Raw genomic sequence first — 26,315 nt, 5'->3', positions numbered from 1 at the left:
AGACAATTCTGGGAAGCATCATGTACCTGATCTCAAATAACAAACCCTTATATTGGCTTTTCCTCCTTAACTGTCTCACTTTTCTCACTTCCTCACTCCTGTCCCCTGGAACCATACCCCAAATAAACTACCGTCTCTCTCAGGGGGAGCCCAAACTTCCAACAATAAAATACTATTCCATCTACATATAACTCAAAACAGCCAAAACTTATTATGATGATAGAAGTCAGAGCATGAGTTACCAGTGGGGTAACGACTGGAGGGAGCCTGAAGGTTTCTGGGTGCTGGTAATGTTTCCTATCCTGAGCAGGATGGTGTTTTAAACTAGCATGTTCACTTTGTAAATCTTCATCAAGCTGTATGCTTGCTTAAAGCATATGCATTTTATTATATGTACACTTTAACTTCAAAAATTAAAGAGTTAAAGCTGCTCACTAAGGGGAGAGTGGGATTTTAAGGGAAATTGGACTTAAAGGTATTGAAAGACAGGGTGAACTGCAATGGGTACATCCATCTTTTTGGATAATGCCTTTTCTCTCTCACCCTTGGTCTCCAACACTGATTATTGAGGGATTTGTTGGAGGCTGACACTGGGAGGACTGTGAAATTACATTACAGTAAAAGCAGGGCCCCTGAAACTCACCTGTAAGAATGCACCCCCTTGAGACAGGCACAAGGCATTACAACACTCCTCCAGATGTGTTTCGAAAGTCAGCTTCTTCAGCCTTGCTTGGTATCCCTGTTGCCTATTTCCAAGACTGCCTCCTCAGGGCTAAACTTCCCCACTTCTTCCTTTCCCTCTCCCATTCGTTCAACATATATTTGTGTTTTAGACACTATGTTAAGCACTTGGGATATACTGGTGAGCAGTAATAGATGTTGTTCCTGTTTATTGAGTTCTATTCTAATAAGAAAAACTTATCAAATAATTATACAAATTGATGAGTGTGACTGTAATTAGTGCTACAGAGAAGATTCCTGGTTCTATGATAGCCTATTGACCTACTTAAGAGAGGCAGGGTAGGCTTCCTGGAGGAAGCAACATGAGTTCAACTCTAAGGATGAACAGAAGTTAATCAGGAAATCAAATGGGCAAAGGTGGAGGGGGAGAGAATGGGGAGGAAGAGGGACAAAGAAAAGTCCACTATGGTTGGGACAGGGAAAGTGAAGGAGAATCTATATTAGAGGCTGGACAGATAGGCAAGGAGAGCCATTTATGGCTGTGTAAATGGTGTCAAAAAGTTCTATCACTATCTTAAGGGCAAGTAAAGCCAGGAGGGTTTTAGGCAGAGAAGAGCCACAATTATATGTGTTTTACAAAGGTCACTATGGCTATTGTGTGAAGTGTCTGGAAAGGGATCACAGCGGATGTGGGTGTACAGGAGACTACTGCAGTAAGCCAGGAGCAAGGTGATGGTGGCGTGCACTGGGATGGTGGCAGTCAAGATGAAGAGATACAGAACAGTTGAACAGACATTTAGGAGGCACATGAACTTTAACCAGAGCTATAAAATATGGCATGCCATCTTTATTTCTGACCTAAGCAAATATACTCATGTGTTTATATCCGCTAGATACAGGAGAATGCATTTTATTTACCTTGGTTGTTATTTTTGTTTCACTAGCACATTTCTTCTTAGGAAAAGAGGTGTGGCCACATTGCAACCGAATTGTGCCTGGGATATTCTGAAGCTGCTAAGTACAAAATTACTGAAGAACAGAATTGAAAATTGCCATAAAGTTGCAAAAAAGGGGGTGGGACGTGGCTATGAAATCACCAGTAAAGGAAAAAATACCCAAACGGCATTGCAAAGGCAGCAAAATGAAAAACGAGTGTACAGAGGGCAGGCAGGAGGCTGCCGTCTTGGGGAGAGAAGTTAAAACAGGGTTCCTCAGACACACCAAAGCTAGGATGCTTTCCAAGGCCTAGAGATCTAGAAAAAATGAACCAAGTCATTTACATGAAGACTGCAGACACCTTGGCAAAGTGAGGGACTCTGCTTGTGGGGGAGGGCATTAATATTTTGAAGGAAAGATATATATATTCTTACGCTCAAGTGAGTGCTTAAGAGGGCCAGCAAGCATAAACTGCAGGAGTGCTGCCATGTCTGATCCACAGGCTGATGGCCAGGGTATGTGCCCACGTAGTTGTTGGGACCTATATGTATGCCCAGGTAGGAGGGAATGAAAACTCTAACAACAGACCTAGCTGGTTTTGCTCAGTGGTTAGAGATTCATCCCTCAGACTGAAGGGCCCAGGGTTCGATTCCAGCCAAGGGCACATACAAACCAATTGATGTCTCTCCCTCCCTCCCTCCCCACTCTCTTTGCATAACAATGGAAAAATATCCTCGGGCAAGGATTTAAAAAAGAAAAACACTAACAGCAAACACCTAGGCCCTCTCCAGAGGCGTTGGGGAACAGTGAGAAACAAGGACACCGCTACTTCCCCCAGGGAAGTAGATTCTACAAAGGGCTGCTTCTCTGTCTGCCCAAGGCAGAGCGCGAGCTGGAAAATCTGAGGGTCATTCCAGGATGGGGAACCTGGCAAGGACAGAGCAGACCACCACAGCATTTTCTGCAGTTCTGCAGTCAGCTGTTCCAATGGCTTCTGGGATGCTGAGAATGACATAGCTGCTGCTACACAACAGCTTTTGTGGGAAGCTCATGTAAAGTTCTGGGAAAGGGCAGGTTTGGCTGGTTCCTAGGGAGAGAAATATTGTGGGTGAGGCTGGGCTGGCAGTTGGCTTTGGCTTTAGCAGACCACCTGGCCCCACCACAAGCCCTTTGATTGAGGTACTTTCCCCCAGTATGGCCAAGAGGGGCTTTTAAGTATCTCATACCTCTCTGGAACAAGTATCCTTTAGAGCAAGGAGAAAAGTAAAAAAAAAATGCAGACTTTATGGTCTATAGGAAGATTTTGAAGTCTGGAGGGGAAAAAATAAAGCTGTTAACCAAGAACTAAGCTAGCTGGAACTGGGTGGAAGTTTGAGTCATTGAACAGGTAGATTTTCAGGATATCCCCCTTCCCCCGTTCATTTACATCCCAAATTCACACCAGAAATTTATTATGGCGGCTTGTGTGGGTTTGTAAACATCTCAATCTGTATCATTGAACCCCTTTCACATTGACCCTTTTGGTATAAAAACCAGTCCTTTTTAGGGAATTCTTGCAATTACACTGCCAGTTGTTTCTAACGGGCCATGAAGGCATCAAGGTACAGGGACAAAGTTGTGTAATCAGAGTATTCTCCTGACAAAGAGGGATTTTTAAATGGTATTTGCAGAGTTTATGTTGTTTCAGATAGAAGAGATGGTTTAAAATAGTTCTGGGTGACCCAGGAAGAACTAAGGAAAATGGGTGAGACTTTTTTCTGAATTTTTGCTACATTTCTAAAGCCCAACCATGTTGCATAAAACAGCATTTCAACTCTTAGCTGGACAACTTTCAATGTGCTTTTGCAGCTGTTAGGTCTATGATCCACTCTAGCGCAGAATGGAGAGAAAAGGGGTGAGAATCTTTTGAAGTTTAAAAAGAGGAGGTGCTGGGATCCTGGAGTCTTACTGCCATTTTCTAGAATTCAGGATGTGGGTTCAAAGACACCACTTCCTAAAGTCCAGAATCTATGGATGTTAAGTCAGATCATAAGTTGAAATGTTGGCTCTACTATGTAGTAACTGTGGGGCTTTTTTAATCTTTACCCAAGGATTTTTTCCTCCCATTGCTTTTCAGGGGAGAGAAACATCGATGTGAGGGAGACACGTATCAGCTGGTTGCCTCCCATACAGGGATCAAGTCCTTGGCTGGAATCGAACCCGGGACCCTTCAGTCTGCAAGCTGACGCTCTAACCACTGAGCAAAACCAGCTAGGCCAACTATGGTCTTTAAACAAGGTACTTAATCTCTCTGAAACTCTGAAATATAGGAATTACTACTGCCATACATCTGGAATAGGATTTAGGACTGTGTGACTCAGGATTGTGTGTGAAATGTTAAATGCTTAGCCAGCATCATGCTACAAGCATATAAAATCATAAATGGTAGTATCTGCCTTGAGCTTCAGGGACCTACCTGACAAGATGGGTTCCCACTTAAAATATATTGTATCCTGCAAGAGGCATCACTAAATGAAGGTGTGACTGAAATGGACTAGGTCTGCAGTTGTAGAGGTTCTCGTACTAGGGAAATCTTCAATGTTAGGGTCTAGGTCCTAGAAGTATGCTATTTTCAATGAACTTGGCACATAAAAGATCTTGGGAACAGTCACACTTGTTCATATAACTTTGAATTAGTAATGTGCCTTCTCTAGCATGCTATCTAATAACATAGTCACATAATACACGTGGCTATTCAAATTTAAAATAAAAATACAACTTTAAATCCAATTCCTCAGTCACACTTGCCACAGGGCTACTGTATTGGACAATGCGTTATGAAACATTTCCATTACTACAGAAAATTCTACTGGACAGTGCAGTAGTTTTAAGAGTGGTGTGGCAATCAAGTTAAGAATTTTTGTCTCTCCCTTGACACTATTTTTTCTCACCTTTACCCCTACCCACATGCCTTCTATAGTTTGGCCGGATTTCAATGCAGGTACACTCACTGTGTTAAAGCAGATTTAAGAAAAAAAACCACCACCATACCACCATGCTTTCCTCTCTTATTGCAGGGACTTGTTTCAACCCACTCAATGTATTATGTATCATGTGAGCATTCTTCTACTTTTTTATTAGCAGTCTCCCAGAGACAAGCTCTCTGGAAGTCCTGTCTTATCCTAATCCTTCCCTTCTACCTTTATGACAGAAGGGGCACTTTTTGACTCTTGGTGCATTGGTTCCCCGTCAGTAGCAAACTGAAATTACAGCAACTGAAAAATAATGATGCCCGAGTCCCAGTGACTGAGATTTACTGTCTGGAGCACACAGCTGGGCATCAGGATTTTAAAGCTCCCTTCGTAATTTTAATGTACAACCAAGGTTGAGAAGCGCTCGACAACTAACTTAATATAAGTACTAAAAACCATTCTAATTACAACTTTTTTAAGTTTGTGAAAGGCATGGAAGTTTATTTTTTGCATGAGCAAATTTGTCAGACCTTTAGAACATCTTACTTCCCTCGGGCTCTATTTCTGCATGACCTTGAAAAATAACCTGGCATGCTCAGGACTGGAACGGAGAGCATCATGCCTTCTTATCCTCAATGATCTTGGCCTTCAAGTCCTTCATGTTAACTCCCTTGCTTTTTTGGCACTCACCCCATTATACTATTCCTTCTTTCTTCCTATTACATTTTGTGCTTCAAATTTAAGCAGTGGGGAAGTGTTCCACCCTAGGTCACTAACTTTAAATTTTTTTTTAATGTTTTTGATTTCTGAGAGAGGAAGGGAGAGGGACAGATAGAAACATCAATGAGAATCATTGGTTGGCTGCCTCCTGCACACCCCTTGTGGTGAATTGAGCCCACAACCTGGGCATGTGGTCTGACTAGGAATCAAACCGTAACTTCCTGATCCATGTGGTCAATGCTCAACCACTAAGCCACATTGGCTGGGCACAACAGGACTAACCTCAACACTCTCTTAATGGGTCCTACTTGTAATAATTGTAGCTAAAAATCTGTTTTATTAAAGTTACTAATATAACGACATACTGTTTTCAGGCCTTCTCCTTGTTTTACTTCATTTCATTAGGATTTAACAAAAATCCGAACTTGGGGTTTTGAAACACCCCGAATTTAGTCTCCTCTCTAAACATTTGGAATTCTCTCATTGCAGTCAGGTATAAATACATACCCAGACTTTTCTCTATAGTTTAAATGACCAAATTTTTAATTTAAGCCAAACTCTTTCTAAACACTAAAACTCCTCCGAAACAGTGCCCCTTAATAGTCAAATAAACGTGATAGTGTAAATACCTGTTCTCTGTGAGGTACTTTTCAAGTTATTTAGTAGCCCACTCTGCATATTACATTGTAACAGCATTTGACACTGCTGTGTTGTACTGTTAATTGGTTTCCTCATCAGGGTGCTTTTCCTTTAATACCTCTAAAATTCAACTGAAATGCATTTTCTTGGTCAATGTGATCTGAACTAGGGTCCAGAAATTCAAACCCCATTTGACATTGGTGTAGTTCAGTGATTTTTCAACCAGTGTGCCAAAAGAATTTTTAAAACATGCAATACCTGACTACTTAGTCAGGGACCCTGACCTATTTTCCCTTAGATTGTCAAATTAAAAAATGACAACAGCCCTGGCCAGTTGGGCTCAGCAGTTAGAGCATTGGACTGCAGATTGATTGAAGGGTCCTGGATTCGATTCTGGCCAAGGGCACATACCTCGGTTGCAGGCCCAATCCGTGGCCCTGGTCGGGGTACGTGTTTGGGAGGCAACCAACTGACGTGGTCTTCTCTACCATATCAATGTTTCTCTCTCTCTCCTTCTCTCTGAAAAGCAATGGAAAAAATATCCTCAGGTGAAGATTAAAAAAAAAGACAACAGCCAACACAATAGCTGTCGTGTGAATGAATAAAAAATCTACCTATTGCCCAGCCACTGTGGCTCAGTGAGTCAACCCATGAACCAGATCCCAGTTTGATTCCTGGTCAGGGCCCAGTTACAGGCTCAATTCCCAGTAGGGGGCGTGCAGAAGGCAGCCGATCAATGATTCTCTCATCATGATGTTTCTTTTCTCTCTCTCTACCTCTCCTTCTCTTTATGAAATAAAAACACATATTTTTTAAAAAGTATACCTATATTTTTGTCAGATCAGCAAAAATACACTTTTTGGTGTGTCGCAGAATTTTAGTAATTAGTTTATGTGTGCCAAGATGAAAAAGGTTGAAAATTGCTGGTGTAGTTTAATTTTTATCATATTTTAAATAGAATGGTCAAGTGTCAGTAGGAATGTTTATGTGGTTAAGTCCTTCATTTCCCCAGGCCACAGTCAATAATGATGCTTCCTGGCTCTCTCCTGCAAATCAGTGTATCACGGGCTGACCATACATTCTCAGAACAAAGTACATCTTTCAACCAAGCTCATTAAATATACAGCTATTTCCTATTCCCCAAGTATTTCCATAACATTACCTGAACACTAGAGTTCTTAGAAAGTCTAGTTTGTCATCTGTGGTTTTACTTTCCCTGTCATACCCCTGGGCTTTGCTGCTAAATTGTCTAACAGATTCCTCTGACATTTTATGGTTACTGTATATGGCTCAAATGATGGCTAATTTTCTTCTATTACATTCTCAATCCTCATTTGATTCCAGTTTACTCCTTTCCAATTTACCATAACCTTGTTGCTCCCGCTTGCACTATTTTTTTTCTGTTACACCTAGTTTCCTCTGTAGGAGGTTTCAGAACCCACACTGACTGGCACTAATCTTACTATTTCTGCAGGCTTTCAGATGTTGGGGTAACATCTGAACTGAAATCTACTGGGAATCTTCTTTTTGACTATGAAGACATTTAATTCACAGTAGCCTGAGATTTAGAGTGTAAAATGATTCTTCCCCATCAAAACAACCTAGACACATTTTGGTATTGTATCAATAACTGTGTGTGTGTAGATTTCTAAAAGTAAATGATCATTTCTCTAGCTATTAAAAAAGAACATTTCCTGTTTCTTTCAATATTTGGTTTCAGAAGGAATTAGAAATAGATGCTACAAAAAAAAAAAAAAAAATAGATGCTTTAGCCCTAGCCAGTGTGGCTCAGTTAGCTGGGCAACATCCCATTCAATGGGGGATTGTAGGTTTGATCCCTCGTAGGGGGTGTGCAGGAGGCAGCCCACCAACGTTACACTCACATCGATGTTTCCCTCTCCCTTCCTGTCTAAAAATCAATAAAAAAAATATTTTTTAAAAAATAGACACTTTCAAGCCTAGACGAATTAGTCTGGTATCTTTTAAATACCCATGGCTAACATTATAATCTTAAACAGGTATTAGCATTTTAGAACTTTGACCCATTCTAAGCATCCAGTTTAGTCACATTAGTCATAATTATGTGCCAAAAGTGAGTTTGTAAAGCATATGAAATCACACATGACTAGAAAACAAGGTAGGTAGAAGTATTTTTGACCACGTAACACAAAATCTACTTTTATACTGTGGATATCGGATCCAAGGCCACTCACTCCATAGTTTAGCCTCTTTCTATTCTGCTTTGTCACCTGTTATATAAAATGACTTATGAGATCCTTATAAATAGGACATGACTTCTGCCCATGACTTTTCCTGCAAGCTATAAAACAGCTTGTCAGGGAGTCCAATGTTTACATGGGTAATAGTCCAAACTAACCATGTTTTTGTCCTGCTCTGCTAGGAAAACTGAAATATAAAAACATTCATATATTCAATCTTTCAGGACCAGCAAGCATCACAAATCTGGAAGCTGTGTAATAAATCCCCCTGAGAAGTCTGGGTGTTAATGAGTACCATAAGCCTAAAAATCACTGCAAGTAATGGCGGGGGGGGGGGGCCTAAAAAATTAGTTCGATTAAACTTAACTACTTGAAAGACAAACGTATAACTGTATGTTCTCAGTTACCTGGGAAAGAGTTTTTTATTTTCAGTAACAGTGAGGCAAAGACTCATAATCCACAAGATAACTGGGGCTATAAATAGCAATTAAAAGGGCAAAACAGAAAAAAATAAGTTTCATTCTCGTTATTTCAATTTCCCTAAAATCCTGACATGTTTGAGCCTCTTCTATTTAAGGATGAAACAATTTAGCAAACAACAAAAATCTCAAAAAGGGCACCATCTGCACAAGCATTGATGAAAAAGCTTATGTATTTCTCAATTTTTTTTTCATTAGGATATAAAAGCAATTTTGCAAGACTCTTCATTCCACAAAGTTACTTGCCTCCTTAATGCAACACCCACCCCAATGAAATATAATTTGAGTAGTGTGTGTTATGCATAATGATTACGACTCAAAGAAAAATATATTTAGTATAATCTAGGGGTTTTGTGGAAGCCGCTGTAAAACAAAGACTTTGAAATAAACAAATATAAAATACAAAAATAAAAAACCAGGGTTTTTTTCCTCCAAATTCCTGGTTTAATAAGGATGTGTTTATTTTGAGAAAAAAGGGTCCCAAACATCAGGCTGTTCACAAAAATAACCCACAGTATCGACTTTAGAAAACAAATCTTAAGATTATTACACTAATTATTTTCCTAGAAGATGCATTTGACATGCCAACTCTCATTCACAAAAATACATTGTCACATTTGTGTTGAACAGCCCCACATGGCATTCTTATGTAGGGTATAACACACATACCTCTAACTCAAAACTGCTCTCAAGTGCTACTCAACTAATGAGATTGCCTTTGCAGTTAGGGAAGCAACTACTGAACTTATATGAATGAAAAGAACTGTACTCCCTGCATAACAAGAGATTATTTTGGAGACAGTTGATAAAAACCATACATCCTTTTTATTGTTAAGTCATAAAGAGGTATCAAAATTAAAAGCAAAAATTACAGGGTAAGACTTAACTACTAGGAGCGTCAAAGGAAGTGAAAATGGGACTAGGCGCAGGGCAATATGAATTAATGAACATGGGAGGGACAAGATGGGGAGAACAGTGAGCATGTGCTGAAGATACTAGGGAGAGGATCTGGTGAAAATTTTGATCTTAGACAAGCGCCTAGGTAAAGAAATAATGGGACAAGATTTCTAAACCCCACTATGTGTTTAAGAGTCATCCTCGCCATTGGCGCTGTCTCTGTCATCCTCTCCTTCCTCAGCCTCTTTTTCATCATCCTTGATCAACTCCAGCTGCGAGAAACAGACACAAACAGGATGGAGTTAGAGGCACTCCATGTGTCCCTGATCCCCCCTCCACCACCTCTTTCTTTCCTTTCCCGTGGTTTTCACCTGGTCATCCCCCCGATCTTCATTATCATCATCATCCAGTAGGTCCCCCTCCTCAGCAGAGTCATCTGCACCCCCCTCAGACTCCATCTTCACATTAGTCTCATCTTTCTTCAGGGAGCTGGTGGTCTGCTCCTCTTCGGACTTATCATTCTTCATCTCTACTGGGGATGAGAAAGACAAGTCTGTCTAGGGTCAACTAATGTCCACAGGATGTAGAAAATTCCCACTAATAATTAACTGCAGCATAAGTCTATATCCTCCCACAAATGTCCTTCCCAACGCAAACACGCCTACTTTCATATTCAATTGCTATATATCCCACTATTCCAACATATACATTTCAACCACCCAAAGAGCAGCAATATCATTTACCTGCTTGTTTGCTCTGTTCCTTTTCAATTTTTTCCAGGCTTTCCAGTAGAGAATCCACTTTTTGTTTTATCTGGGTCAATTCCTTTTTAATGGCCTGAAGGTCATCTCCTTTCACTTTTAATATAAACAAAACCTTACATGAGAATCAAATATACTAGAAGCTACAAGTTATCAAAAACATTCCAACTATACTATACACCAGTTGCCAACAGATCCCTGGGGAGAAATGGCATCAGTATCAACTCGTCTCGTAACGGGGACCTTCAATCTTTTAGTTGGTAAAGGAAAACTGAATCTAATGTGCTTACTCTATTTACCAGTAGCATTTTGACTTTTGTAGGCCTGCTAAAGAACTCAATTCTTTTTTAAAGCATTTTCTCTGTACAGTTTTACTGACTTATGTATTTCATAAATTTAACAAGTGATTCAATTCCCTAAAGTCTTCAATTAACCAGAGTCTTAAGGATAGAAGACAGTCTATAGTTGGTCCCTTAATCACTATCTTCTCTTTTGATAACGCAAAGGCATTTATAAAATAACTGAACATTATTAACAACATTAATTTCCCTATTTCAACACACAAGAAATATCACAAAGCTGCAATACATACACTTTCCAGACTTGGAAGAAGATCCTCGCTGTCCACTCTTAGAATTGAAGCCACTTTTGCCCCTTCGTGATGTATTTCCCGATACACGTTGGCGTTTCGAGGGCACTACAGCCCGAGCAATAGGAGGAGGAGGAGGAACACGTGCTGGATAACTGTACATCCTATTGAATAAGAGGAAAAGAGAATTCCTTCACAACTAAATTAAGTCAGCAAGATCCAAGCAACACTGACCTTATAAAATAATAAATTAATGTCCACTGTCTCTAAATCATTTCTTTTTTGCTAACTTCAGGCTAGTAAAATTTTCCTTCTTTGATATTTTTAATACTTCAACTACTTTTCTTCAAGAAAATACTACAAATATACAAATACATCAAGTTATGTGGTTGATTGGCCTTAAGTACTAGACATAAAAGGTTCCTTTGTACTGCGGGTATGGTAGTATTAATAAAACTTTTTTTTTTTTTTTTACAGTGAATCATCTTTATCCTGACCTTATTCTTTTCATATGCATGCTACAATAAATAATTCATATACACCAAAGAAAGTATTCACAAAAAAGGGCTTCAATTAACTGAGTCTGCAAACAGAGGTATTTATTGTTCATTAAATTCCTGATCTTTGTACTCACATGTGCATATAAAATTATCACTGCTAGTTAGTGATTACTAGGTTGAACCATATAAACTTTCCAGTATTAACCATTTTTGGTCTACAAAAAAACCCCACAGCCATTTCATGTGTGTTAGCTCGGTATAAAATACCATTACCAATTCTACAACATTTAAGCATAAGCTTCACTCAAGAGCTCCAAAGGAGCGAAGAATATTGTCCATGTTGTTCATTATTCACTAGTGTCTAAAACCATTATCCAGCACACATTTAGTTCTCAAAAATCAATGGTTACTAAACTGCTGCTTCCATTGATAAGTATCCCAGTGATTGTAAAGATACATCAAAGTGACGGCTTGGTATATCTGGTAAAGAGAAAATTCAAAATACAACCAAAAACTTCTTACACGTATACCAGTTCTAGAAAGTCTCTACATTCCATGTTAATTTTGCAAAAGCCTGTGGCAGCACAAGAAAGTAAGACACACCAGTATGAGGGGAAATCTAACTCCAGTTCTTTACCTTTCTAGCAACTAACTTAACTCCAAGGCCCAAGCCTTCTATAAAAAACAATCCACCAACTGCTGTTCTACCTAACTTCAAAAAGTTTTAAAGGAACACATACGATGCATTCAATGGCTTTTGAATTTTATAGATTATATATGTGATATTGAATCTCCCTTATATATTTTATTAATGGCTAGTCTTCTCTGAATTTATAACATAGTTCCCAATCCTCCTGGTAGTGAAAACACTGATTTTACAGGCAGAGAATCATAGGTAATTCTCTCTTCTGCTCAACCCAATCGAAAATGTTTCCTTCCTATTTTAACAAGGTCATATTTTAGTTTTTCCTAGGAGTGGTTGTGACAGGACTGACTTACTGATAATCTTCATGTAAGCAGTTTTTAAGCACTGACCAACCCAAAACTTTCCCATTAAAAAACAGTAATAAGTGATTTACCATGTGCCAAAGAAATCAATGACACGTTAAGTTAGTGAAACCTTCATATTAAGTCGTTTTAAGCTCCAATAAGGAACAATTTTAGGTTTGAGCCCCAGGGAATAAGAAATTTTATAATTCAAAAGCAAGAAGGCCTTGACACTTCTACAATGATTTCTTCTCAGTAGACAATTATTAACTGAGCTGTTAATTTATTTGTTGGTTTCAATCCATTTATGGGAATTAACATGAACAAATTATCACTACTGTCTTACAGAGCTTTTCCTCTTTTGGACCAAAATTTTACTAAGTATAATGATTCAGAAACTAAAATATCGGTGCTCAGAAACTACTCTCCGACTGTTGGGTGCATACAGCCTGGTATGTGTTGCTATTAAAGTTCAGTCTCTGAGGTCTTTTGCAAGCCATGGAGAATGACTTTTATCTGCGTTACTATGTGGGTCACAAGGGCAACTCCGTCCACAAATTCCTGGAATTTGAGTTACGACTAGATGGGAAATTGAGATATGCCAACAACAGCAACTACTAAAATGATGTCATGATCAGAAAAGAGGCTTATGTACATAAAAGTGTGATGAAGGAACTGAAGAGAATAATTGATGACAGTGAAATTACCAAAAAGGATGATGCTTTGTGGCCTCCTCCTGACCCAGTGGGCCGGCAGGAGCTTGAAATCCTCATTGGAGATGAACACATTTCTTTCACATCAAAAATTGGTTCCCTTATTGATGTCAATCAATCCAAAGACCCAGAAGGCTTATCAGTATTTTATTATCTTGTCCAGGACCTGAAGTGTTTGGTCTTCAGTCTTATTGGATTACACTTCAAGATTAAACCAGTCTAGATTTAATATTGGTGTGGACACAAATAGGGGTGGGAGTAGCTGTTTTTAATTACCATTATCAGGAAATTTTTGTGTCTATCAGGCCAATTTTTTTTTTTATAAACTGTAAATGATTGTCTTCAATAAATACATAACAAAATACAGTTATTATTTTTAAAAAAGAAACTACTCTCCTTTGTATGACACTTTAAAAACAATTTGTAGCCTGGCTGGTGTGGCTCTACTGGTTGAGCATCCTCCCATGCACCAGGAGGTCGCAGGATTGATTTCCAGTCAGGGCACATAACCAGGTTTTGGGCTCCTTCCCAGTAGGGGGAGTGCAGGAGGCAGCTGATCAATGTTTCTCTCCCTCTCTCTCTTTGAAATCAATAAAAACATTTTTTTCCCCCCAGAGGTAAATGACACTTATTTAGTTATCTGTATCTTGGGCATGAAACAATGCATGCCCCAGTCCTGTTAGATTTGGAGATCTAACCTACCTCTCAACCCACTCACTCTCACTGGTACCAGTCTCCAAGCCAATGATCTAGCCGTCGTCATTCCAGGATCCCTACACTTCACGAGACTGGAATTTCCTTTTGAAGGATACTAGTTCACCCAATCCAGGTAAACGGCCATAATAAAAATGAGGCACAAGATGCAATTTTGAATCTGTGAAATGACCTAATGAACACAAACGGGAGTCAAACGCTCTACTTCTTGAAAAAATATATATTTAAAAAAAATCAATCAGTACCTGGCCGGGCATGGGTCAGCGGTTGAGCACTGACCTAGGATCCAGGAGACTGTGGTTCCCCAGTCAGGGCACATGCCTGGGTTGCAGACTCAGTCCCTAGTCGGGGGCGTGCAGGAGGCAGCCAATCAGTGATGACTCACTCTCTCATCACTGATGATTCTCTCATCACTGATGTTTCTCTCATCACTGATCTATCTATCTCTATCTCTATCTCTCTCTCTCTCTGAAATCAATAAAAAAATTAAAACAAAAAAACAAAAACCTATATTATCCTCAGTACATTTATTTAATGTACCAAAGATGTTTATTGTATTAAAAAATTTGGGCCTGGCCGGGCGTGGCTCAGTGGTTGAGCATTGACCCAGGATCTAGGTGATCGGGGTTTGATTCCCAGTCAGGGCACATGCCCAGGTTGCAGGATCAATCCCCAGTCGGGGGCGTGCAGGAGGCAGCCAATCAATGACTCTCTCATCATTGATGTTTCTATCTTCCTATCCCTCTCCTTTCCCCTCTATGAAATCAATAAAGGTATATTAAAAAAACAAAATTTTTTTGAGAAATTAAAAATTACTTTAGGTATATTAATTATCAAGTAGGTAAATTCAGGAAACCAACTAGTTGTCAGATATTGTTGCCGACAAAAATAAAAACCACAACATGAAATAATTTATTGGCAAGAGCAGTCTAGTAAGGTGATTTTCCTCCCTGTACAATACTGATTTATCAAATTTAGTTTACATATGCATTTTAATTTTATTCCTGCTTGCCTTTGATTTTCTCAGAAAAGAGACTGATTTTACAGGCTACTATATTTGGACTTTAGAATGTTTGAGAATCCCTGCAACTGTATGCTAAAATTATGTGAATGTACCCATTCATAAAATAAAAACCACTGATCCGGAAATAAAAGGAATATGCCACTCTATTTGAGCTAATCGGGACCAAATCTAGAAAGAACACTATGTGCTTACTTTTGAGAAACATGCTTTATATTTATCAAGGTACAGAGAAAAATGTGTACAAATCCAAAGTAAGATTCCAAAGATGACTTTAAGAAAGTGAAGATAAACAAGATTCCAATGAATAAAATATAAGTAAAATGTAATCCCTAGAATACATACAGAGAGAACCATGGGAAACAATGTGACACAACTGAAAAAATTAATGAAGTTTAAGAGCCAAAAGAGCAGGTTTTTCCAACCAGTTTCACTAATTAACAGTTAAATAAAACCCCAATTGATGAGATTCCTGCCTCAAACTCTGTAGCCACCACGACTATATATATAGACAGACACTAGCTCACGAAAAATTCACTTAAAGATTTTAAATTAAACAAAAGAACTGAGTGAAGATCTGCTACTAAAACTGTTTTTATAAGTTTAGTGTGCTACAACCCGTGACAACCTACATCAATGACAGGCTTCCGAACATATCATTCAGAGCAAACCTTCAGACAACACCTTTTTCGTAACATTATTCTGTATAATTTTGTAGAAAAGGGCTTTCAAATTTTATTTACCTATCTTTGGCCTTGTGTGGACTGAATCTAGGCAGTTATATTGCATGAGCAGAATACTAGCTAATGATATTCATAAACCAGTATGATACACAGGATCATTCCATATACAGGGACACCCTAACTATTAAAAGGGAGCATTTAAGACTTTCCTCCCCACCACATGTTGTCAGTTTGGCTCAAACACTTATAAAAAACAAAAATTACAATTTTGTAACTAAAGAATAAAAATGGAAACTGAGGTTACTACTGCTTCTGTAGGTTTAAGAGTCTTACCCAAAGAAAAATGATCAAGGTTCAGGAATACCATATGCATTTCTTGAAGAGTAGGAATCAACAGTCCCCGCAGACGCAGAACAAATGGTGCCAATCTACAATTAGTTCTGCAATCTTCTTTCAGATAGAATTGTTGATATTAGTACTGAGGGGTATTTTTTGCAAATTCAAAGTCATATTTGGTTGAAAATTACCCCAATGATTTAATTACAACAGCTTTTTGTGAAAGGGAAAAAAATTTAAGCGTGTACTTATTTTAAGATGCATGCAATTTTGAAAAATAAAAAGCTGCATGCACCTTTAAGAAAATGTAGTGGTTTGTCTTGATGGATTCATTGGGAAGCTATATTAACATGAAATAGATGTTTCATAGAAAGATAATTTGAAAATTCAGCTGAAAAACTTTCTACACAAGAAATAATCTCGGGTGATAATATGCAGGTTATTTTGAGTACCAGATCAATCCTTTTAGAAACAAGACTGGATCCAAGACTATGTTAAGAAACAGCGTGGTCCAATTTTTATTTTTAAAAAAAGCTGAAATTATAAAATGGTATTTTTGAAGAATATTGTTTACAGACCGTATGTTAAGAACGTGTAAGTTCACTCATTCCTATATTCCCATTTTATCAAGCCATCAGAAGACTATAGCACTTCTCTCATTTCATTTACAATAAAATTTCTTTTACAGAGCTGAGAATATAGGTTTGTGGTTACCAAGGGATAGAGTAGAGGGTGAAGTTGACTAGAACAAAAGTGTGACAACAACATGAATTTTGGGGATATATAAAACTACCTGTATCTTAACTGTACCAGTAGGTACATGGCCATGCACATCAAAACTGTACACTGAAAGCATGTATCTTATTGTATGGTAAATAACAAAGTCTCCTATGCTATCTCCAACTTCTTTCTATTCTCTTCTCTTGAATCTGATTGTAATGTTTATGCAGCCCCCATTACCAAAACCTACCCTTGTCAAAGTCACCAATGCCTTCCACATTGCTAAATCAAACAAACATTTCTAAATCTTCCTATTCTATCAACCACATTTGTCAGTTAATTCCTCTACACTTCTGACACATATGCACGCAGCTTCCAGAACACTTCATGCCTCTGTTTTCTCCAACTTTTCTCTCTGTGGCATTCTCAGTCATCTCTGCTCATTCCTCAACTCCCTGGCCTTTAAAGTTGCCATGTTCCAGGGATCTCTCTTTTCCACCTGCACTCATCTAGTAACATGATTTTTTGATATATAAGCAGAAACAACTACCTGCTTAACATCTCTCAAAAATGTCTAATAAGGAGCTTAAATTAACATGTCCATAAGTAATTCACTTCTCACCCTAGTCCTTTCAATGTTCTTCCCTCATCAGTGTTAGTACATTCCAAGTCTCTAGCTTTTCAGGCCAAAACTTTGGTGATATCTTTGATTCCTTTCTTAGCCCTCCTAATGATCTTTAAGCAACTCTATCTACTACATTAACATCAAAATTCAACCACTTCTCACCACTCTAATTGTTTCTCCCCCAAATGACTGTTTGCCTAGATAATTTCATTGGCCACCCATTCTCAGAGTAATCTTGTTAAAATACAAACAGGAGCCTCACTCCTATGCTCAGTACTCTCCAAGAGCTTCCCATCTTATTCAGAGTAAAAGCTAAAGATATGCAATACCTTAACATGCTCTATATGATGTGTCCAACCCATCCATTTTCTCTTAGGCCATTTATTTTTCCACTATAATACCCCTGGTGCACACAACACTGCCTCATAGTAACATCGTAACAAATATTTTGAGAAAATAAGTGATTTCCTAAACTGGCTTCTAGAAAAGAATTAATCACAAATCACATTATCAACCACATGTAACAAACCCAACCAACCTATCCTTACAGGTGTAAAGGGATGAGGACTGGTCTCCCTTTTATCTAGTATAGGGACTAAATGGGAGCTTAACCCTAAGAAAAATCAGAAAAAAATAAGTTAAATAAATAATCCACACAAAACTGAATCTGTTTTCAGGCAATTTATTACAAAATTAAAAACAGACCATGTGCCTATAATCAATGTGATTTGAGACTATCATGTCATGCTTGTTGTGAGGAAATCACAAACACATATTTCCATAGGTGAGTTTCTCCTGCTACTGTATTTTTGTAGCATAATAATTTGTTCCCCTTGCCCTGGTTGGGTGGCTCAGTTGGTTGGAGCATCGTCCCACACATCAAAAAGGTTCTGGGTCCAATTCCCGGTCAGGGCACATGCAGGGGGCAGGCGAGCAATGTTTCCCACATCGATGTCTCTCTCTCTCAAACCAATGAACATATATCCTTGGGTGAGGATAGAAAACTATGTCATTAAAAAAAAACAATCTGTGCCCCTTATTAAACTCCTTTAATCTCACCGTAATAATACACTGATCACTGTTAGAACAAGTCAAATTCTCTTCAGTAGATTTTATTTCTTGATCTTGGACTATTAAACTACCAACCACATTTGTCAATTCATCCCTCTACTCTTTTTACACATATGCCCACTTATTGTAAGTGTGATCTTAAGCCATTTGTCAAAAATGTACCTTCTCTTTCCCTAAAAAATTACTTTAGGCCCAGTCAGTGTGGCTCAGTGTTTGATTATCAACCCATGAACCAGGTCACGGTTCAATTCCCAGTCAGTGCACGTGCCCAGGTTGCAGACTAGATTCCCAGTAGGGGGTGTGCAGGAGGCAGCAGATTGATGATTCTCATCACTGATGTTTCTATCTCTCTCTACCTCTCCCTTCCTCTCTCTGAAATCAATAAAAACATATTTTAAAAATAATAAAATAACAGTTTCCTGGATACTCTTAATATTCGTCAGCTTAGTTCCAAAACTGCCATCTGGGTTCTCTAATTTCTTGCCAAAGAGCAGTCTGTAGTCATTACAATTCTCATGCTGAACATTATTAAAAATTCATTCAACCCAGTAAAACTAACTTTGCACCATAGACTGTATTGTAGAACTGAGTGGTCATTAGCCACATGTGGCTAAATTAAATTGAAAATTCAGTTCTTCAGGCACAATAGCCACATTTCAAGTGCTAAACACAGCAAAATGTCGATAATGTCTACCATACCAACAGTACAGACATAAGCTATTTACATCATCACAGAAAGTTCTATTGAACAGCAGTGTTCTAGTTTGTTGCTTCCACAGATACCTATCTACTGCCTCTATTTAATTTCCAAAAACAGCCTAGAAGACTATTTTTTTCAGTCTGTAATAAAACCATAATCCTTACAAACTGGCTCAATGTACTTAGTATAAACTGAGTTACACATCTCGTAGGATCCGAAGTAAAATGGCGAAACTTTTATATAAAAAACAGTTAACAGACTTTAAAACTGTCAATCAGCCCGGCCAGGCGTGGCTCAGCGGTTGAGCGTCGACCTGGGATCCAGGCGATCGGGGTTCGATTCCCGGTCGGGGCACATGCCCAGGTTGCGGGCTCAACCAATGACTCTCATCATTGATGTTTCTATCTCTCTCTCCCTCTCCTTTCCTCTCTGAAATCAATAAAGATATATTTTAAAATATATAAAAAAATTAAAAAAATAAAACTGTCAATCAGATATAGTATCCAAAAAGTTATATCCAGAATATATAAAGAAGCCTTACAACTCAAGGATAACAAAAACCCCATAAGAATGGGCAAAAATACCTGAATACATTTCTCCAAACATAAACAAATAGCCAATAAGCACATGTATGGTCAATATCAAGTTTTTAAGAAAACACAAATCAAAACCACAACAGCATACTAATCCTCAAACTAGAATGGCTTAAACGAATAAAAAAAAACAAGTGTCGGCAATGAAGAAACTGGAACCCTCACACATGGTACAACTGCAGTGGAAGACAGTATAGCAGTTCCTCAGGTTAAACACAGAATTATCCTAAGACCCAGCAATTCTACTCCTAGATATATATCTCAGAAGAAATGGAAACATATGCCCATACAGAAAGTGCATACAAATGTTCATAGCAGCATTATGCAAAATATGGAAATGTTTCAAGTGTCCATGGACTAATGAATGAACAAAATGTGGTATTATCCAATCTATAGAAAATTCAGCAATATGAATAAGAATACATGGTACAATATAGCTGAACCATGAAATAGTATTCTAAGCGGAAGAATTCAGTCTCAAAAGACATACTGTGTGATTCTACTGATAGTAAATGTCCAATAGGCAAATCTATAGATGGGGGATTTGTGGTTGCTGGGCCTAGGGAAAGAAGATAAGTGAATGATTACTAGTAAGGTGTTTATTATTGGGATGATAGATGTCCTAAAATTAGAGCATGGTCATGACTGCACAACCCTGACTATACTAAACTGAATTGTATACTTTAAAATAAATTTTATACCATCTCCCTCTCCCTGATATCAATAAAAATACATTTAAAACAAAATCAATTTTATAGTATGTGAATTGTATCTCAACAAAGTAAGTTAAAAACATGGGAACCCAGCTGGGCATGGCTCAGCAGTAGATCATTGACCTGGGATCAAGGTTTGATTCTCAGTCAGGGCACATGCCTGGGTTTTGGGATCGATCCCCAGTAGGAGGCGTGCAGGAGGCAGCCAATCAATGACGACTCTCATCATTGATGTTTCTGTCTGTCTCCCTCCCTCTCTTTGAGATCAATAAAGATATAGTATAAAAAGGGGGGGGGGGGAATATAACATCAAATGAACTTGATAACGTCTCTCTGGAAAAAGCAATGTTCTGAAGTAGTTTCCTAACATAGCAGAGGCTACCTTTTAATTAGATAATAAAATAACCAGAGCACCACTTAATTCAGTAATATAGTAGATTCTCTGGTCCAAGTTCATGTGCTTACCCTTAAAAAAAAAATATCTCCCAGGAAACAAAGGAAAACAGCCCTAAGTGAAATAAAGAATATATTACTGTCTAAAATTTAAGTTCAGCCCTAGCCAGTTTAGCTCAGTGGTTGGAGTGTGCCCCCTGGACTGAAGGGTCCTGGGTTCGATTCTGACCAAGAGCATTAACCTCAGTTGCAGGCTCGAGAGAGAGGCAATCAATCAATGTTTGTCTCTCTTCCCCCACACCTCTTCCACTCTCTGTGGAAAAATATATTATCAGGTGAGGATTAAAATAAATTAATAAATTCAAGCCACAAAATAACCAAGTTTATTTTGAAGAGTATTTGTACTAATCTATGCCCTCATCTAAAATCCTCCTGGTAACTATAACACATCAGATTCACACAAGAAAGATACAACCAACAAAACAAAATTTCACCTTATTTAAAATGTCGCTTAGGTGACAGCTAAAGTGGCATCTCTTAGCTTTTCCAAGTAGCCAAGAACCCTCTTGCTCTATGAATCACGTGCTTTTCCAAGCAGGTCCAACGCTGCTCAGGGATATTAGAAAAATGGAAGAAAAGGGGGAGGGGGAGCGCAAAATGGTAACTCCTCTAACCCCAGTAAGATTGAGTTAATCCAAAGCCTAAAACTTTGTGTGCCTAGAACAAAATAAGAGCTCAAGTATTAGCTTAAGGAATATATGATGGTTAGCTCCTTTCACCCATCTTACATTTCAATGGAAACTCACCCACCACTGTACAAACTATTTTTCTCCACTTTTGATCAGTATACCTTCCTGGAAAAGATCTATAGGGTAAGAATCAACAACAGAACTTCCTAATCTCCCTTCATGTAACCTTTAATGGCACAATCCTAGTCATAAGAGAAAAATCTCAGATGTACTTGCCTCTTCGCTCTCCACAAAGCACCTACTTGCATAACTTTAACAGAACAAATCACACAAGACCAGTCTCCATTCCACCAATTATAATAACCACTTACACCTTTTCCCCCTCCAGTTTCTCTTTTCTAGCCATGCAGCTGTTCCTAAGATATCTGCCTACATGACACAACTCTTTAATATGCCATACAAAGCCCTTTACAACTTTCATTCTTTCCAACTACAGCTGGCTGCTTCCCTAAATACAGAGATATTTATAACTCTAAATCTTTATCAGAGCTAAATCCTCTATCTCTCTAAATGCCTCCTACTTATTACCAAAGGCAAATTCAAATACAGCCCTTTGTGAAACTAAATGGGGCTCTTTGAATCTTTATAGGAAGTTTATAGCTACCCAAATGGCAATGCAATTTATCTTTCTATGAGACAATCCCGTACAAAGGACACATAGCAGCCGATTAATTTCACAGGACTCTCTTCACTGTATACTATATTCTTGTCATACACGTGTCTTATTTGATCTGCGAGCTGATATATTTCCTTCCTCCTTCTAACCATGGTGTGCTGGCATATTTACCCAATACTATATTGCCTATAATATTATACTGCTTCTAGTGATCGATAATTTCAAAAGTGAATGAAAATTAATGTGAAAAAAGATTTTAAATAAGTTAAAGAAACTTAAGAATCTGACAAAAGAAACCACACTGCAAAGTATTTCAAAAGAAATGCTCATCAAGAAGTCCCCTAGCAAGAACTGCTACAATTTTTTTCTAGAAGCAGTAAGATTGTAAACAGGACAAAAATGGAACTGGGTCGTTGTCAGGACCTTCTATGTTTACTAGACTTTCAACATCAACAAATGTTTTGCACACAAGGGTGACTTATGCAACTCCCCTAGTTTTATACATAGATCCCCATGAATATTCATCCTAAAAGAAAAGGCAACTTTGGGCTTGTATATCTACCACACACACACACACAAAATGTTACCAAATCTTGGAATAAGTATGAACTATGTGTAAGAGTTTATAGTGTATTTGAAACCGTTAACAGTGCACCTAAATGTAAGATAGTAATCTATTTAAAATGGTAGTTTCACATACACTGACAATTTCTGTTAAATTCCTAACAACTTTCCACACCTGTAACATCAGGAATGGCCTTAAGAACAACTAGAATCCAAAACTCCAGAAAAACAAGATGGCAGTAGCAACAAGTTGCATTAAAAATACTTCCAAACTAAGGTAATCTTTAATGATTGCAGGTTAACAGTTCTTAAATCCCCCCCCCACACACACACACTGAAAATCAGTAACCTTAATGAGTGCAGGAAGCAGCATTAAGGCCAGAGAATTCAATTCTCTGTTGTCTCCTCAGAAGACAGCATATTAAAATAAGTGATTCAGATAAGTTTTATCGTTTGATTACCACCTACGGTTTCAAAGATATTTACAATCTTTGGGACTTGATTACTAACACCCATTAATATCCAAGCAAAAATACGAAGAACTGCAATTCTCCTAACAAAACATCATTAATAACCTGTTTTCTGATACTTAAAATTTATGTTTCTCCTTACAATACACCCAATTCCTATATTCTTAAAGTTTCCGTCAAATCTCAAGCTAGACGTGGCCAGTGTGGCTGGCTTGGGCATCATCCTGTACACCAAAAGGTTGCTGGTTGGATTCCAGGTCTGGGCAAATGCCCGGATTTCAGGCTTGATCCCTGGTGTGGCAGTGGTGGTGAGAGGGTGAGAGTGAGAGTGAGTGTGAGTGTGTGTGTGTGTGTGTGTGTGTGTAGACCGCAACCGACGTTTCTGTCTCTCTCCACCACTTCTCTTTAAAAAAAAAAAAAAAAAATCTTAAAAGAACACACCTCAGGCTAATGATGTTTAAAGGGCATAGAACTTTTATGAAGTATTCTGGTCTCTTCTCCCCCATTCCACCATGGCAAAAAAATTTTTTTAAATAATAATATATATCTATATGTAAATAACCCAAATTTGATCAAGCCTCCAAATCTATCTTCTAATTCATAGGAAATACAGGTGGCAGAAGAACATGCTAAACAACACATAATACAACCAGCAAAACCAAGTCTGAGAAAAACTAAGATTAAGGGATTTTATTATTTTAGGTATAAATGGTATTGTGGTTGTTAATAAAAAGCAGTCTTTATCTTTTATTGATAGACTATTCTGTTATACAGGGAGGGGCAAAAGTAGGTTTACAGTTATTTGTATGGAAAATAACACAGTAATTAATAATACAAGAATAAACTGTTTCACATCACCACAACTGTAAACCTACTTTTGCCCTAGCCTGTATACTATATTTGAATTTAAATGCTCCATAATACAGTGGGGGAAAAGTTGAACTATTAAAAAGGATGTCTAGAATACAAATACCAACCATTCTTCATTTTACTATGCATTAGTTTGAAAATGATGTCACACATAAAGAACCCTAGTTATGCTAGAGGCGTTAGTTTTGGGGAAGTAGTGGTGGGGTGTCCATGATTCCCTTCATTTTGATATCTAATTAGTGTCAACAAAATGTGTAGTAGTAATAATGTATGTATTAATGGGGTTAAATAAAATACTAATTCAGAAGTATAATTTTCAGTAATATTAGCATATAACAATCTGCGGAGGGTTTGAAAAACAGGAATCCTCATGCTCTAAAATCGTCAGGAATTCTTCATTGTAAATATTTTTGGGTCCTTTATAATACAATTTCTTATCTTTCATGTTTCCTTCAGTCTTCATAGCAACTATATTAGTAAGCATTATTTCAATTTTAGGGATAAGAAAACATTACATGTATGACTTCGATCATGATCTTCTTTGCTAAGTGGCAGGTCCTTGTATTCCTGATACATTCTTTTCTCTGCTCCGTATCAGCTGCCTCCCCAACCATAACAATAGTTATTAGACCTCAAGATCTCAGAAAGCTGAATAATAAAGAAATCATCTAAAGTAATGCCAGATCTGTCTTGAAATATTTAGCATGTGAATTTCATGTTAAAGGCATGACTAAAGGACTAAAGTGACTAAGTAGACAATGATTTAATCCTCATTTACAGTCTGACTCGGCTTTTCGCATTTCAATCATTTTCCCATCTTCTTCTTCTATTTAAAATTGATCTTAGAGAGAGGAAGGGAGAAACATCAATGAGAGAAAAATCAATCACTTGCCTCCCAACGATTCCCCATCTGGGAATAGAACCTGGATATGTGCCCTTTCAAACCCCACCACCATTTAGTGTACAGGAAGACGCTCCAAGTGAACTGAGACACAGTTTTTGTTTCTTTGTTAAGATTTTAAATTGATTTTTTAAGAGAGGAAGGGGGAGGGAGAGAGAGAGACACTGACGAGCTGCCTTCTGCACACCTCGGACTGGGACATGAGCCTACAACCCCGGCATGTGCCATGACTGGGAACTAAACCAGCAACATTTTGGTGCATGGGACGACACCCAACCAACAGAGCTACACCAGCCAGGTTGCATCTTCTTTTAATAAAGAATCCAACATAGTTGACTTATGATCACTGTACTACGAATGAGGATAATAACAAAAACCTTAACCTTACGAATAAAGTATCTTCAGAACGATTTCTCAGAGAAAACAAACACCATTTGCCAAAGTAATTTTCCCATTCTTCACTGAGCCTGTTCATTTTCCCACCACAGACCTCAGTACAATACTTGAATCAGCTCTTTAGTAGCTACTACTTGCTTGCTCCATTTAGTCTTCAGAAGTTTTTATATTGACTGAGATTAGAATGGAAGAGGGAAGACATTACTTTTAACTGACGCTATAATATCAAGCAATACATCAAAGAATAACTAAAGGCATTCTCTTCTTTAAAAACTGAAGAGTGAGGCTAACAGTGTGTTGCCATCAATTTTTAGTAACAAACAACACTGGGAAGGAATTTGAAGATATTTCTGCAAACATCTAAATTTCTTCACTATTCCTTGCTGTCTGTCCCCCAAAAATGTATATAAACTGTTAACAGCTGATAGCTCAATTGAAGTTTCCTTCTTTTCAGATTTAACCCATTGGAATGAATAGTTATTCAAAGTGTGTATACCCATGCCCTGCAGGTGTAATTGAGCAGAACACGTTATGGCATTCAAGGATTTTTATAATGTAGATCCAAATAATTTTTCCAGTCTTATTCCTTAGGCCTTTTAATTATTAGCTACCATAATCTACGTAATATTTCTCAAACACAAAGGAACAACTTACACCGACTTGTCAAGTTCAATGTATGAGTATGCTCAAATACTTCCATATAATGCATAATTTAAAAAGTACCAAACCAGCCCGGCCAGGCGTGGCTCAGCAGTTGAGCGTCGACCTAGGATCCAGGCGATCGGGGTTCAATTCCCTGAGGCACATGCCCGGATTTCAGGCTCGATCCCCAGCTGGGGTCGTGCAGGAGGCAGACTCATCATTGATGTTTCTATCTCTGTCTCTCCCTCTCCTTTCCTCTCTCTGAAATCAATAAAGATATATTTAAAAAAAAAAAAAAAAAGTACCAAACCAAATATACCTAATGTTTCCTTAATAATTCATGAAGATTAATGTTATCAGAATGCCAATGTAATGCCACTCCCCAATAATTAATTCCTATAAGAGGTGGAGATGGAAGAGGGCAGAGACGGGATAAAGTGATGGAAAAAATAAAACAAAATAAAAA

At 38.1% G+C, this 26,315-nt stretch overlaps 1 protein-coding gene and 1 pseudogene across 38 annotated transcripts in view; one reads left to right on the top strand and one right to left on the bottom strand.

The window, feature by feature from the left end:
- Positions 1–9,431: 9,431 nt before the first annotated feature.
- HNRNPC (heterogeneous nuclear ribonucleoprotein C) overlaps positions 9,432–26,315 on the bottom strand; it is a 50,603-nt gene continuing 33,719 nt past the window's right edge. For 15 of the 37 annotated variants that reach the window (XM_081142653.1, XM_081142651.1, XM_081142652.1 and 12 more), the window contains 4 exons: positions 10,876–11,036; positions 10,266–10,379; positions 9,894–10,075; positions 9,432–9,794 (listed from right to left, as the gene is read on the bottom strand). In XM_081142653.1, the coding sequence (XP_080998779.1) occupies positions 9,711–9,794; positions 9,894–10,075; positions 10,266–10,379; positions 10,876–11,036 (541 nt within the window). In that variant the 3' untranslated portion in view covers positions 9,432–9,710. The remainder of the gene's footprint in view (positions 9,795–9,893; positions 10,076–10,265; positions 10,380–10,875; positions 11,037–26,315) is intronic. The other 22 variants (XM_081142640.1, XM_081142637.1, XM_081142642.1 and 19 more) reach the window with 2 other exon arrangements.
- On the top strand, positions 11,163–13,295 carry LOC308564395 (protein mago nashi homolog pseudogene; annotated as a pseudogene). The gene has a single exon. The product of its transcript is annotated as a protein mago nashi homolog pseudogene (transcript).

The sequence above is a fragment of the Miniopterus schreibersii genome (assembly GCF_964146895.1).
Source record: "Miniopterus schreibersii genome assembly, chromosome: 1".
Lineage (NCBI taxonomy): Eukaryota > Metazoa > Chordata > Mammalia > Chiroptera > Miniopteridae > Miniopterus > Miniopterus schreibersii.
The sequence above is the reverse complement of the archived record's forward strand: the minus strand, read 5'-3'. Positions and strand labels throughout refer to the sequence as shown.